Here is a 15695-nt window from a genome sequence, read left to right as displayed (position 1 = left end):
CTCCACGGGTAATACCATTATAACATTGCAGAACCTCTCTGATAGTGTGACCTTCTAGTCTGTTAAATTGCAACTCAATTTACTGTTCTCATTTCTTGAGCGGACAAATACATCTTGCAAAGAACAGAGGAACAGGATTTTGCATCTTTACAAACTAGACTTTGGAGCATTGAACGAGGCACATAGTAATCTTTAGCACCTGAAGACACCCAGTGCTCCATGACAGAAGAGAGATAGATCTAAACGTCTTCCAAGGCCTTCCTATGGGAAAGCATTAAATTGACTGATATCAACGAGGCGGAATTACACGGAAGAGGCTGGCATGGAGAGGGCTAAAAGGCAAGTAAATCACCTCTAACTCTGGCAGTAACTAGTGACTAGGGCACTACAGTGTTGGGAATACATATTTGTATTCCTTTAACATTTCCTCTAGCTATTGACAAGTGAACATTTAAAGGACCACTCTAGGCACCCAGACGACTTCAGCTTAATGAAGTGGTCTGGGTGCCAGGTACCTCTAGGATTAACCCTTTTTTTTATAAACATAGCAGTTTCAGAGAAACTGCTATGTTTATAATGAGGGTTAATCCAGCCTCCAAATCCTCTAGTGGCTGTCTCACTGACAGCCGCTAGAGGCGCTTGCGTGATTCTCACTGTGAAAATCACAGTGAGAGCACGCAAGCGTCCATAGGAAAGCATTGTAAATGCTTTCCTATGCGACCGGCTGAATGCGAGCGCGGCTCCTGCCGCGCATGCGCATTCAGCCGATGACGTCGCGATCAAGATGGAGAGGAGGAGGAAAGCTCCCCGCCCGGCGCTGGAAAAAGAGGTAAGTTTAACCCCTTCCTCTCTCCAGAGCCCGGCGGGAGGGGGTCCCTGAGGGTGGGGGCACCCTCAGGGTACTCTAGTGCCAGGAAAACGAGTATGTTTTCCTGGCACTAGAGTGGTCCTTTAATAGAACTTCACCCCTGATGAGCATACTGTGACTTACAAGGGCACAAAACATTTAAAGCGGCACTGTCAAGCCGAACTTACTTTTCCCCAATCTCTTCCTCTCCCCTCTCTCTCTCAGGATGTGGTGTTCTTTCCTTACTATCTGCTCTAGTTTTCTTTAAAATATAAGACAAAGTGGGGCGGAGCTTGACCGCCATGCGGAGAAGACGCACGAAACCGGTGCTCCTGCAAAGAGGCAATCTTTAAGCCATCCGGACAGGGATTAGAACGAACCAAACGGGCAACATACCTGCCCACTCCACCGAACCCACGGCTGGACCAGTTTGGGAAAGCATGGAGTGTCCGGACGCACTATCCGAGGCAGGTCCGACTTGCGGCCTAGCAGTTGATGCGGGGCGGAGGACGCGGCCGGTCATCCAGCCCCGAAGTCCTGCAGACGCAGAACCTCTCCCCCCCCCCCTTTGGACCGTTGGGGGTTACCACGGTCCACCATGGCACCCATACAGCCTGTCAGCACACAAGCGGGCCCTGGTGGGGAAACAGCGGCGTGAGAATGCCACAACGTTCCACGCACCCAAGATGGCGGCAACCCACACCACATTACCGCCTACCAACAAGCTGCTCCACACACCAGAGCAGCGGGCGGCTTCCAAGCTGCATACAACGGCGGAGCAGTGGAAGCAGAAGAGGTCAGAAGCAATCAACCAGCGGCAAACAAGCAGCGGAGGGGGCCCCATCACGAGCGACAGAGAGAAGCCTTACCCACCCCTCCTGCATTAAGCGCCTGCACGCAGACCGTAGCGACAGCTAAAGGACGGAGAAGCACTGGCCTCGACCCAGGACCGCAAGACTCCACCACAAAAGAGGGAGGATGAGTGGCATGGACTGATCCAGGGACTAAAAACACCATAAGAACGCTGAAAGCTCCTTACACAGGCGCAACCCTTTTGCCACATTTTACTTCCCACCTGCTCTCACCACTGGGGGTAACCTGCTGTGAGATCACCCTAACTAAAGGTGTCGCGACTCATATAATAATCTGCCACTCCAGTTTCAAACATAATTTATCACGCTGATGTATCATCTTAGGTCTAAACCTTTGTTGTCTAGGTCTGAGCACTATTGAGACACAAAGTTTAAAATTGACTAGCATAGTATAAAGCATTAACAATAGCAAGCCACTAGCCCCTTGAGCATACCAACGTCTGGTTTTAAACGACTATAACATACTTAAGCAACTGTAATAATATGCAAATATTCATGCCTAGATTAACTCCAAGAGAAGACCTATAGACAAGCAAAATGTACAATAAATGTGAGTCTAACATGCAAGCGTGGTACACTACACTCGACTTACCCTTAACCCTTTATATGTTAGTTTTAACGCCTATAAGCGGAACTTGGATCAGCTTGGTTACACATATTGTTTAACACTCAACTTGTTCATATCCTGATTTTCATAACAAAAAAGTGCAAAGTTTTCTCATGCCATACCTGTGATATAAAATGTCTATGTATCTGCTTGCACCAGCTGTCGTGGCAGTGCAAATATGTCTGTTATCTTTATGCACAAATAAAATAAAGAATTATAAAAAAAAAATATAAGACAAAGTAGGGACTATTTTGTCTTATGTATTTTTCCTACGCTTGACCAGCTTTGACCCACTTCCTGTTGAAAGACTGGTCTTTCAGCCAACTTTACTAAGTAAATACTACTTATTAATCTGCTCCTACTGTGACTGCTATATTGACCCCCCAGAGAGTGAGGAAGGACATGGGGGGGTGGAGGGGGAGGGGTGAGCTTAGGAAGTGCTTCCTGCCGCTTCTATTTTTACAGATTAATAGGAGGGAGCTGCGAGTCTTTTAATACACTAAACAAACACACACCCATATTCGGTGTTTGTTCGCCTGTAATTTCTATTAATCCGTCTTTCGGATGAATTGACTAAATTCCCGTTCGAATTTCGGACAATAGCGAATGCCCAAGTGTTTAACTGGGCATGTACGGGAATTTCATAGCGCTATCTAGTGTGGGCAGATGACATATCCCACAGGGACTTCATCTGACCACACAAAGATGGGGGCACTCAGGAAAAAACAGGTAATATGGGGGCACTAGGGGTTGGGGGGCGGTTAGATGTGGTGGAATCAGGAGGGGGGTGAAAAAAAAAAAAAAAAATAAAAAAAATAAAACAGATGCAGCCATGACAGTGCTGCTTTAAGGCCTGACTAGTAGCATAGGACTTCAAAATTGTAATCTGAAGAGGATGACTTCCAGTAAATCTATCACTGTTTCACATCACTCAGACAAACAAACATTCTCATTTTTGCTTCTAATTTGATTAAATGACAATGTCACAAAGCACAAACACATTAAAGGGAAACATTTCTAAACTGGGTGCCTCATTGCTCATCTCATTGTCACACAACTTTATTGCTTGCACACAAACTAGGAATCATTTGTGTGAATCTATGAGGAAATTGCCAAATTTCTTAAGGTATTTTTTTAAAGATCTATTTTCCATTTTGTTATAACGGGTTGGTGTGGAAAGATTAAATAGGAGTATAGTTTTACCCGGTGTGTATCTGGAGTCAGAATTTCCCCATCCGCCACCTAGACGCAGAGAGTTGCCTTCCCAGGTGGATATAGGAGGTGGTTTCTGACTGGACAGCCCTGGGGGAGGCCTGGACGGAGCACTGATGTTTTTCGATGGCAAAGGGACTTTCCACAGTTCATGGGCCAGGGAAGTATTTCCAATGGAACCGGGAGACCAAGCTTGTTTGGGGTCATTATTTCGAACTGCAAGAGGGGAAAAATTGTTGTAGAATATATATCATTAAGAAATAAAATAATATGAATTTATAGATTTTCCCAGAGTTCAGCTCGGTATGAACTCTTATAGAATGTATAAATAGAGAAATATTAGAAAACCAAATTTAAATTATAATTTTTTTTTTTTTTTTTTTTTAAAGCTCTCCAAACTGATTGAGAAATTACTGCAAAATCTGTAAAATAAATATCCCAACACTGCAAATTAACATATGGAGACCGATAGAGTTAAAGAGAAAATACATATTTTCAAGATATGGACTATTTAGAAGTTGCTAATTAGAAAATGTGCTCCAAAATAAAATGCAATCTTACTAAGCTAATTTCTAATTAACACAAAAAAATGTACATTTACACAAACTGATAAGGAGAAAAGTCATTAAACACAGGTACATTCAGCTCAGTGAGATAATTCGCCTCAGACTTGGAATATTGTAGAAGTCGGATTAGAAGAACAAATCTGGATTAAATATTTTCAAATAGATTTAAAATGTTCACTTCTCATTATTGTTTAGGACTTTATGGGGGGTATCAAGAAGACCCAGATGGCTAAAACTAATTGCAGAGCTCAGGGAGCACTCGGACGTGGGAATTATACTAAATTATGTGTCACCCAGTACAGTAGCGCCAAGCTCATGGTAGGTTTACCAATGAGGCACATGCTGGCTTCTATGTCATTCAGTGGATTCGAACACACAAAACTGCAGTACGAAATCAGACACTAGTGCCCTGGTTGATTATATTTTTGTTAAGGGTACAATAACACTACGATAGCGGGCACTGAAGACCCTATTGCTAGGGGAGCATGAGATAGTGGTCCAGCCCTGTCCACATGCACAGATTTGCAGAAAGCACTCTGTTGGATCATAAAACAGTCAGGCTGCTCTGTATCCTGCACACCTGAAGTGCTTTGTGCTGTACTGCTGTGAGAGGCACGAATGGATGACCAGGCACTAGTTGAAGGCAGCGTGGTGTTCAGAGATGAGGATGACCCTTAGAAGAGAGGAAAAGAGAGTAATCGGTATTGCTCACCCCGCTGCCCTTTGCCGTGACATAGGTGAAGCTAGAATGAGGACTACATGTGAGGAAGAAGAGGGATACATACCATTGTTTCTGTCCCTGAGGTGGTCCACACCCCGCACAGTATTAATTGAGAGGTTATTGATGACACTGCCAGGAGTGACATAAGGATCGGTTTCTGGGTCAATGTTAGGGTATCCTTTCCATGGCTCACCTGGGCGGAATTCTGTAAAGGAACAAACTGGTTAAAGATGGGGGAATGCAGCACCATTTAACTACAATTCACAAATGCTGGATTGAAATAAATAAAAAAAATGGATCCCAGAGGAAGTGCAGTGCTTGGTTTTTAATGCAACATGGCATGGTTTCTACAAATTCATGGGATCAATTTTCATGCACTGCAAATCATGGACGATCAAACTGGGATGTGGGTAAAATTAAGACATGAATAAAGAACGGTTGGATTTTATCATCCAATATCAATACTCATCAATAACTATTGGCCGTGCATTATGGCAATCAAGTAGAACAAGTTTATTATCAACATTTTTTTTAGTTAGTCTTCTACACACAGAGTGCATTTTTTTCTATTAGATTACATTAAAGGGACAGTCCAGAGCATTAAAGCACTTCATCTTGTTGAAGTGCCTTATGTGTGAAGTTTTTTTATTTTTATTAATATTACACATTTGTATAGAATTTGGCACTTTTATAAATAAACCTTGTTACACACTCCTGGCTGTAAATCAGACAGTCGGTCCTGATAACTCCTTGCAGTTTAGATCAGTGGCCAGTAATTGCCCAGAGCACCTGCCTTGCAAAGACTTCTCATTGAGCTGCATTGGGAAGTCTGTGATTGGACAGCCACAGAAAGTCTGGGCGGGGTTACAAGGGGCGTGCTTGCAAAGGCAGCAGACCAGAGATCTGCAGGTTTTATAAGCGGTTTTTAGATATGCTCCAATGAAATAATTGCATGTTTTCATGGGTGTATATCCACTAAACAGCTATTTTCATTTATTTTTTTATTTAGACAGTAGAGTCCCTTCAACTCAAAATGCAGGTGACTACATTTCTGGGACAAATAGTAGGATGAGATGGTCACTCACCAGGTGGCCAGTTGACACTGCTGGAGCCACTTGGCGATTTGGCACTGGGCCAGCCATCTCCTATAGATCCTGGAGGGCTGGATGGAGAGTTACTGCCGTTCATGAAATCATAAGATCCAAAAGGAGAATCTTCAAGCCTATAACCACTTGCAATAGCACCTACACCAAGGAAGCAAAATATTACACATTTATCACAGAGCCACGAAAAACACTCAACAGAAAACATGCACAGTTCCTCTGTGCCAGTGATGTTCTCCAGATTATGCTTGCAGTGGCTAGAATGTGAGCCATCAGGACACTGGCCTGGCAGCCTGTGACACCAGTTTATGACTAGAACTCCAATGAGGCTAGATCACCAGCAGAGAAGTTTAACTGCATGCAGGAGAGCCAGACAATTGCAGAGGATAGCAGAATGGTGGACAGCTGTTGGAAGTGTTACGCGAGGAAGATATTCTGCTGTGCATGGCAAGAGTAAAAAGCAAGGATATTTAATAGAAATAAACAGTATGAGTAAGTGGTAGAGTTCTAGGACTGTCTCTATGCCAGAGTTTCCCAATTGGTGTTCCACGGAACCATAACACCAATTGGGGTTCCACCAAAAGTTTTAAAATTAAAATGGCCGCAGGCGGCAAGGGAGCAGTGATCTCCCTGCCCAGCTCCCTTGCGCGCACGGCAGTAATGCTGCAGTCGGAATAGGACGTCACTCCGGCATCAGTAAGAGGCGCGCGAGGGAGCTGAGCAGGGAGATCACTGCTCCCTTGCCGCCCACCGCTCAGCAGCCTCACTGGACCCCAGGGACTGCTCGCCAGCTGCCCAGCAGACCCACTGGACCACATTGACTCCATGCCAGAACTCCTAAAAGTGGGTGCGCATATATGCACACATGTATCAGTGTGTGTGTGTGTGTGTGTATATGTATGTGCGCACACGTGTGTGTGTGTGTGTGTGTGTGTGTGTGTGTGTGTATGTATGTATGTATGTATGTATGTGTGTGTGTGTGTATGTATGTATGTATGTATGTGTGTGTGTGTATGTATGTATGTATGTATGTGTGTGTGTGTGTGTGTGTGTATGTATGTATGTATGTATGTGTGTGTGTATGTATGTATCAGTGCGTGCGTACGCGCATGTATGCACGCGTGTGTGTGTGTGTGTGTGTGATTGAGTGCGCGCATCAGTGTGTGTGTGATTGAGTGCGCGCATCAGTGTGTGTGTGATTGAGTGCGCGCATCAGTGTGTGTGTGATTGAGTGCGCGCATCAGTGTGTGTGTGATTGAGTGCGCGCATCAGTGTGTGTGTGATTGAGTGCGCGCATCAGTGTGTGTGTGATTGAGTGCGCGCATCAGTGTGTGTGTGATTGAGTGCGCGCATCAGTGTGTGTGTGATTGAGTGCGCGCATCAGTGTGTGTGTGATTGAGTGCGCGCATCAGTGTGTGTGTGATTGAGTGCGCGCATCAGTGTGTGTGTGATTGAGTGCGCGCATCAGTGTGTGTGTGATTGAGTGCGCGCATCAGTGTGTGTGTGATTGAGTGCGCGCATCAGTGTGTGTGTGATTGAGTGCGCGCATCAGTGTGTGTGTGATTGAGTGCGCGCATCAGTGTGTGTGTGATTGAGTGCGCGCATCAGTGTGTGTGTGATTGAGTGCGCGCATCAGTGTGTGTGTGATTGAGTGCGCGCATCAGTGTGTGTGTGATTGAGTGCGCGCATCAGTGTGTGTGTGATTGAGTGCGCGCATCAGTGTGTGTGTGATTGAGTGCGCGCATCAGTGTGTGTGTGATTGAGTGCGCGCATCAGTGTGTGTGTGATTGAGTGCGCGCATCAGTGTGTGTGTGATTGAGTGCGCGCATCAGTGTGTGTGTGATTGAGTGCGCGCATCAGTGTGTGTGTGATTGAGTGCGCGCATCAGTGTGTGTGTGATTGAGTGCGCGCATCAGTGTGTGTGTGATTGAGTGCGCGCATCAGTGTGTGTGTGATTGAGTGCGCGCATCAGTGTGTGTGTGATTGAGTGCGCGCATCAGTGTGTGTGTGATTGAGTGCGCGCATCAGTGTGTGTGTGATTGAGTGCGCGCATCAGTGTGTGAGTGATTGAGTGCGCGCATCAGTGTGTGAGATTGAGTGCGCGCATCAGTGTGTGAGATTGAGTGCGCGCATCAGTGTGTGAGATTGAGTGCGCGCATCAGTGTGTGAGATTGAGTGCGCGCATCAGTGTGTGAGATTGAGTGCGCGCATCAGTGTGTGTGATTGAGTGCGCGCATCAGTGTGTCAAGGTGTGTGCGCGTGTGTGTGTGTCAGATACATACACACTGACAGAGATACACACCGGCACATACAAACACAGATACACACCTTACACAGGTACATACACACTGTGTATCTGTGTGCCACTTTCTGCCAGTGTGTGTGTGTGTGTGTGTGTGTGTGTGTGTGTGTGTATCTGTGTCAGATTCACACACACTGGCACATACAAACACAGATCAATACATACAGATACACACTGTGTCAAGGTAGGGGTGTGTGTGTGTGTCAGATTCATACAAACATGGATACACACCTTGACACAGATACATTGACACAGCTATATATATATATATATATATATATATATATATATATATATATATATATATATATATATATATACACACACACACACACACACACACACACAGTATGTACCTCTGTGTGTGTATGATATACACATACACACATCGACACATACAAGCACAGAAATACACACCTTGACACACCAACAGTTACAAAATAATGACGCAATTTGTTTCTCTTCTCTCCCCCCGGGGCTTCCCCGATGTTGATACACTATGTCATTGGGAACCCCTGACCATAAATTTGGGATGTAAAGAAATGCACACAATTGGTGTGGTAAGACAAGAATTGTGGCCCTGTGCTTAACAGAAAAGGATGTGGCATAATTAACTGTGCTTCCAATTGGCTAATGGTTTTGAAATGTGTTTTTGACCCGGAAGAAGCATCTTACCATGTTTACTGGAATTATGATCCAGGGATGAGTTAGACGACATGCTGTCAACGGTTGTCCACTTCCTCAGTCGTGACTCAGGCTCCTTCATCCCTCCAAGATCCATATTTACACCTAGGTTGGGGTTTAAGCCTAAGGTCAGATAACAGACAATTACTACAGGGCAGTAACACATTAGACTGGATCATGTAGGTCCTCTTTTCCATTTTTACAACTAGAACACCCTCAGTACAGAACGCTATTGGCCTTAACTGCAAAGGAAGAAAGAGTAAACTTTCTTTCCCCAACTGTTACGGTTTGTTTTTTCTTCTGTATTTTATTGGGAGTTTTTATACTCCAAATGCAGCTAGTCCGCAGAATTGTTTACTGTATATGTTTATCATTTCTCTGGGCTTCATTAATAACAGTGAAACACCACCAATTTAACTACACTTCGAGACAGGATTATTCCTGCTCAGTTAAACAAAACAACTTTAAATATGGGGTATAATTAGGTCACTATCAATATTTTTGACCTCTCACTGAATAGGAAACAATGCCCCTTCAGGTGGAATATCAAAAAAGCAGTAAATCAAACAAAATTTAAACGTGTCCAATTTTTTGGTGATGCATACTTTTATTTTTGTCTGATCAACATAAATGGGTCCCACTTGCACGCCACGAAGAAAAAAAAGACTGGAATATGTTTTTATACCAGAATGAATTAGACACCCCAGTACTCACCTAATCCAAAACTGTTATAAGCATTGATTGGTGAAGGTACTTTTGGCATGTCTGGGGCAGAGCGGGGCAACATGTTCTCCATATATGACTTCATTGGAGGCTGGTGGTGCATGCTCTGCTGAGACTGTGGCATAGCTTGTTTCATCAGAAGATTTGGCTCCAGCTGACGTGGCTGCTGTTGTTGCATACCAAAGGACCGGGCCTGGAAACAGTGTGCACATGCTCATCAATACAATTTATCAAAGCATTTTATTGGGACATATACAGGATTCACAGAGGCGACAAACCTCTTTGTGCACCAACTTTCTTTTTTTTCACACCCCGCTCCCTACCCCATCTTAACCATTTAATTACAGTAAATTGCCAGGCAGTCAGTGCTGCAAGCATTAAAAGGGAGCACTTAACAGAAAAGTGTATATTAAAATTTTTTAAAAATAAAACACATTTAAAATAAATAGGTCAATTGTCACCATCTGCTTTCTCTCTGCTATATAGGTTGATTGAATGTGATGGATTATGCAGATTACTCTAGAAAAGAGCTGCATACCTGTTCTTGCTGCTGACGACCTCCGGAGGACATTCCTCTATGATTCTGCACCTTCTGCTGTTGAGCCAACAGGCGCTGTGAGGAAAAGAATGTTACAGTGCCATATAAGAGAGCATTACTTTTAACCATTCAACGCAGCTGCAACATTTTGCAATTATTATGGCCTAACTTTTATAACACTGAACTAATTTCTTAGGCTGGACAAAAGTGGTAAGTGGTGTCCCTCAGGGTTCTATTTTGGGACCGCTTCTATTTAACAGATTTATAAATGATCTTGAAATGGGTATTGAAAGTCATGCTTCAGTGTTTGCAGATGACACAAACCTTTGTAAAGTAATAAAATGTGAGCAGGATATTGCTTTGCTGCAGAGGGATTTGGATAGATTGGGGGACTGGGCACTAAAATGGCAGACACAATTTAACGTAGAGAAATGCAAAGTTATGCACGTCGGGGTCAGGAATGCACAAGCAACTTACAACCTAAATGGTAGTGAATTAGGGATAACCACACACAAGAAGGATTTGGAAATTGTTATAGATAACAAATTAGGCAGCAATATGCAATGTCAATCTGCAGTTGCTAATACCAGTAAGGGTTTGTCATGTATAAATAGGGGCATAAATTCTCGGGATGAAAATATAATTTTGCTTCTTTATAAATCGCTGGTAAGACCACACCTTGAATATGCTGTGCAATTTCGGGCATATGTTCTAAAAAAAGGATATCATGGCACTAAAAAAAGTGCAGAGACGAGCTACAAAATTGATATAAGGAATGGAGCATTTTAGTTATGAAGGTAAAAAAAATTAAATCTCTTTAATTTGGAAAAACGGCAGTCATATGTCTCCTTGGATCGGAGGGGATATGATAACATTATACAAATATATTCGGGGCCAGTACAAACCATTATCTGGAAATCTATTCATAAACAGGGCTATACATAGGACACAAGGTCACACATTTAGGCTGGAAGAAAGGAGATTTCATCTAAGGCAAAGATTATTATTTTTTTACACTAGGAGCAATAAGGATATCTAATTCTCTGCCTGAAAAGGTGGTTTTTATCAGAGTCCATACAGAGGTTTAAACTGCAATTGGATAAATACTTGCAAAAACATAACGTACAGGGATAGAATTTCTAATTAGTGTGGTAATAGCTGCTTGATCCAGGGAGACATCTGTCTGCTATTTTGGGATCAAGAAGGAATTTTTTCCTAGTTTGTTGCAAACAGACTGTTTTTTTTTGCCTTCTTTTGGATCAACAGCAAAAACATATGTGAGGAAGGCTGAACTTGATGGACACAAGTCTATTTTCAGCTATGCTATGTAACTATGTAACAATGTCTATGTAAAACAAACAACACACACAAACTACAATCCATTCTAAAAACCTACTGAAATATGTTAACGGTGCATAATAGGCACCAAACAATTTTTGTTTAATGAAGCGGTTTTGGTGTACAGTCTTACTACTCAATTATTTGCCATTTTGGAGTTAAATCACTGTTTAACATTAGATTTCTCTTACAGGAAGTGTTAAGGAAAGCTGTGCAATTCAGATGCAGAAGAGACTTCAGATAGAAAAAAAAGGGGATTTAACTCCTAAATGGCAGGGAATTGAGCAGTGAACCTGCACAGACATGATCAATACACCAAGAGAGTGTCTGTAAACAAATAAGTAAAGGGAAAGAAAATCTTCATAGAGGAACAATCCAATCAAACAAAACACATTCTCCAACATAAAGTATGCTGTCAAACCAACATTCCTTCAACTTACATGTATCTGGGATAGCTGGTTTAATTGGGAGAGCTGGTTCAACATGGCAACTTGCTGAGGGCCAAGAATGGGGTTTAGGTTGTTACTGTTTGGCGGATACTTCAAAAGGGAAGGCGGAACCTGGGAGAATAAAGTAAGAACATTAAATTGGTACAGGTTTATAGAAATTCTTGATGATCGTTGGCATTGTATTATTCATAGACTACATTTCCCAGCAAACATCAAAAGACGCAATACAAAAAATGAGTGATCCCGTTTCAAGGATATGAAAATATTTTAAAGGGACACTATAGGCACCCAGACCACTTCAGCTCATTGAGGGTGGTCTGGGTGCAATGTCCCTGTCCCCCTTAGTCTTGCAATGAAAATCATTTCAATTTTTGAGAAACTAGAACGATTACTTTGCTGGACTAAGACAGCCACTAGAGGCTCTTCCTGCCTACTTGGCGACTTTTGGTTGCCTGATACTGGACGTCCTGACGCTCTGCACAAGGACATCCGGCAGAGAAAGCCCCATAGGAAATTATTGGAACAGTGCTTTCCTATGGGGAGGGTCTAATGCACTTGTGGCAGGAGGACGGTGTAGTGTATTCTTTACACTGATAAGGTATCAATATACTGAAAGAATGAGCACCAACCTGCAGTACAACCCCAAAAGTAAAATGATGTTTAAATTTGTAGCCAATAAGCATTTTAAGGCATGACCCTGTGATCAAAAATACAGATGAATGACAAAGTAAGAAAATATCCTTTCAATACTAAATAGAACAAGGCTCTCTGTGGACACACAGGAGAACTCTAAATATCACTTGTGGGTAGCAGTAACCAGTGAAAATGGTTCATTATTTTAGTCTGGGAATTTAAAATTAAACAGCGAAGCATTGTGAAATGCAATAAGGTCTGCCAAAAACGGCAGCACGGGAAAGTTTATACAGCTTGTGTTCTTTGTTCCATGAAGATTAAATGTTTAGTGAAGAGCACAAATAAAAATTAAAGGGATACGCTAAGCACCATAACCACTAACACTTATACTGTATTTCAAGACATCTTCCTGGGTTAACCAGGCAGCTGTGCTACAGCTTCTATTCAGAAATATTGCTAAAGTGGAAGTTCCTCCGCATAAACAATATCAATTCCAGCTGTCTAAGGGCAGACTTCATTAGCTGAGAGCATTAGAAAGAATATAATCATTAGTGATATGAACTGGCCGTCTTCGGAAAGAATCTGTTTGCTATATAGATGAGAGTACAAGTGGGGTATTTTGCTTTAGTGATTTCTGTGAAGTGATGTCAATCTAGGGGTGGCCCGGAGACAAAGTGTAAAAACAATCAAAAACTGTTTGACTCGGCCATGCTTTGGCACCAGGGGCTGCTTGTACTATAACCGCAACTGCATGTTGTAGTGGTTATGGTGCTCAAAATACCCCTTTAACAGTCAAATCATCAACAAACGACACCAGAATTCTGGACCCTCTTTACAAATGTCACTGAAGCAAAAACTCCCATTCCACATTAGCATTAAGACTATTATACAACTATGGATGGAATTCATTGGCTATGAATGTCCGCTGACTCTTTAGCCAATGAATTCTGTCCAAAGATCGACAATTGATATTCCAAGATTTATTTTGTTTGTGGTGTCATGGAAAGCAAATGTAAAATAAATTAAATATGTAAACCTCAAATTTTGGATGTGATATAGGAAGCTGCAATAAACTGTTTTATTAGCCCAACCAATTTAGAAAGAACACTAAAATACAATCGTAACTGTCTAATTAATTCTGAGGGCATGTTAAAATAAAACATTCAGTTAGCTTCTAGGGTGCATTGCCACGATAAACACAGGCAATAAGGAGAGTCTAGTGAACTCCTGACAAAATTGTATAACTGATTGGTTGGCCAATAACAATTTTCTGGGAGATTAATTGTGCAATTGATGAGGCCCACCAAAAAAAATGTAAATAGCCAGAAAGCACAACATGGAAGCAAGGTGAGTAATATTAAACAGGCATCATCTACTCGTAACATATATACTGATTTGGTAAAAAAAAAAAAAAAGTAACACTGATAACAGATTCTAATGGTACATCTAAAAATGGGACACATTATTAGCACATGATGTTAGAACATTATGTGCAGATTACAAACCCCCAAAAACCTGACCGAAAAACAGTTTTTAACTTGTCAGTTTAATTATACTGTATTCGGCCTTCCAAACCTTGCAATAGGTTCAAAGCATTTCGAGAACAAAGATCACTTACAACACAATGTAGTTCAACAATTTAAAATACTAAAAACACTCTGCTCAAAAGGCCATTCAATAAAATTACATCTACATATGGGAAAGCATATATAAAAATGTCTTGACGGAGGTAAAACAACAACAACCTGAGTACAGTTTTAAATGGCACAAAGTATAAAGAACTGCTCAAGTTAAAAGAAAAACAAACATGATTAAAGTATACACCATGAGCTTGAAAACGGCTGAACTAAAACAGTTTCTGTAGAAATGTGTACTTTGGGTCTGCTATGCAAGCATCACTATCCATTTTGGAGTTCACTTCGGTAAGAATAATAGTCAAAGGGAGGTTGCCACTACACTTGTCTTTTGTATCAAATTGAAAACCAAAACAAGCCGATATACACAGTTTTAAAGGTTTTTGGAAGTAACACGGCCTACAGAAAAAAACACAACCCATAAAAACAGCCACTTTGCAATGTCATCAAGTGTTTAGCAAGACTAGTGTAAACACAAACACAGCATGTCTGCCTGTAGCCAACATATTGGAATGCGTTTTTACACTATTTCTTAATGCAGAATGTAAGCTCTATTGGACAGGGACCAGTAACAAATTAAAACCTTCAGACCCTCTTGGAAGTTGGAATAAGGGGTGTATATCATCGCATTGAATGTGCCTCCCCCTCTGTTCTGTGGTCAAAACATAAGCCTGACTACATCTGTAAATAAAACACACATAAATGGAGGCAGCTTTACACAAACCTACCTGAGGGGGTATTATAGAAGGAGGCACTTGTGCACGGAGATTAGGCTGAGATGAGTTGAGAGCTTGTGCTGAAGGCTGATGCAAGCCCCTGGCTTGTGCTGCATTGCCAACACCGAACATGTTAGGATTGCCATTCTGTGGGGGGAGAGAGAGGTGCAACTGACGTTTTGCAACCAAACTGGTGCAGGACTCCTCCCACAGTTTTAATGGCTTTAGGCACACAAGCCAAAAATTATTCAATAACCCAATGAGTGGTAGCGAGCTGATGAAGGCATGCTACAAACCTGTCACTCTTAAAGGGTTAAATTTAAAATGTTTTCTAAAATAATAAAACTTGCTCTTTCACAGGCTCATGAATTTTGGGAAATAATGCAGTATGTTTTAAACAACCTGACAGTGCAAGAATAGCAAATTAGGTTTAGCATAGAAGCAGAACGATTAACTACAATTCCCATGATTCTCAGCAACCACAAGCACTTTAGGCAGCGGGAGTCCAATGGAAGATGCAGTTTATGAAGCGATTAGCTGGTCAGCTGTCTCACCATTAGCGGAACAAGACAAGAACCTAGAATAAGGTGGCATTATTGGGGCACCATATCTTGCTATCCACCCTGCATCATAATAATTTAACACCCTCCCTTTACATTGAAACAGCACAGTGGTGTTGATGACAAACGGCTGGTTGTTTGGGGAGAGTCATCTTCACCTCAGTGTAGTTAAACATGAGTGCCCATAAGA

At 42.1% G+C, this 15695-nt stretch overlaps 1 protein-coding gene across 9 annotated transcripts in view; it reads right to left on the bottom strand.

Moving 5' to 3' along the window:
- The window catches only part of TNRC6A (trinucleotide repeat containing adaptor 6A), a 76200-nt gene that overhangs the window by 4834 nt on the left and 55671 nt on the right, over positions 1 to 15695 (bottom strand). For 6 of the 9 annotated variants that reach the window (XM_063430511.1, XM_063430515.1, XM_063430512.1 and 3 more), the window contains 9 exons: positions 14958 to 15092; positions 11954 to 12073; positions 10176 to 10250; positions 9629 to 9830; positions 8906 to 9037; positions 5911 to 6069; positions 4890 to 5030; positions 4685 to 4777; positions 3530 to 3754 (listed from right to left, as the gene is read on the bottom strand). In XM_063430511.1, the coding sequence (XP_063286581.1) occupies positions 3530 to 3754; positions 4685 to 4777; positions 4890 to 5030; positions 5911 to 6069; positions 8906 to 9037; positions 9629 to 9830; positions 10176 to 10250; positions 11954 to 12073; positions 14958 to 15092 (1282 nt within the window). The remainder of the gene's footprint in view (positions 1 to 3529; positions 3755 to 4684; positions 4778 to 4889; positions 5031 to 5910; positions 6070 to 8905; positions 9038 to 9628; positions 9831 to 10175; positions 10251 to 11953; positions 12074 to 14957; positions 15093 to 15695) is intronic. The other 3 variants (XM_063430514.1, XM_063430517.1, XM_063430513.1) reach the window with 2 other exon arrangements.

The sequence above is a fragment of the Pelobates fuscus genome, chromosome 8 (genome assembly GCF_036172605.1).
Source record: "Pelobates fuscus isolate aPelFus1 chromosome 8, aPelFus1.pri, whole genome shotgun sequence".
Lineage (NCBI taxonomy): Eukaryota > Metazoa > Chordata > Amphibia > Anura > Pelobatidae > Pelobates > Pelobates fuscus.
This window is presented reverse-complemented; position numbering and strand designations above follow the sequence as displayed.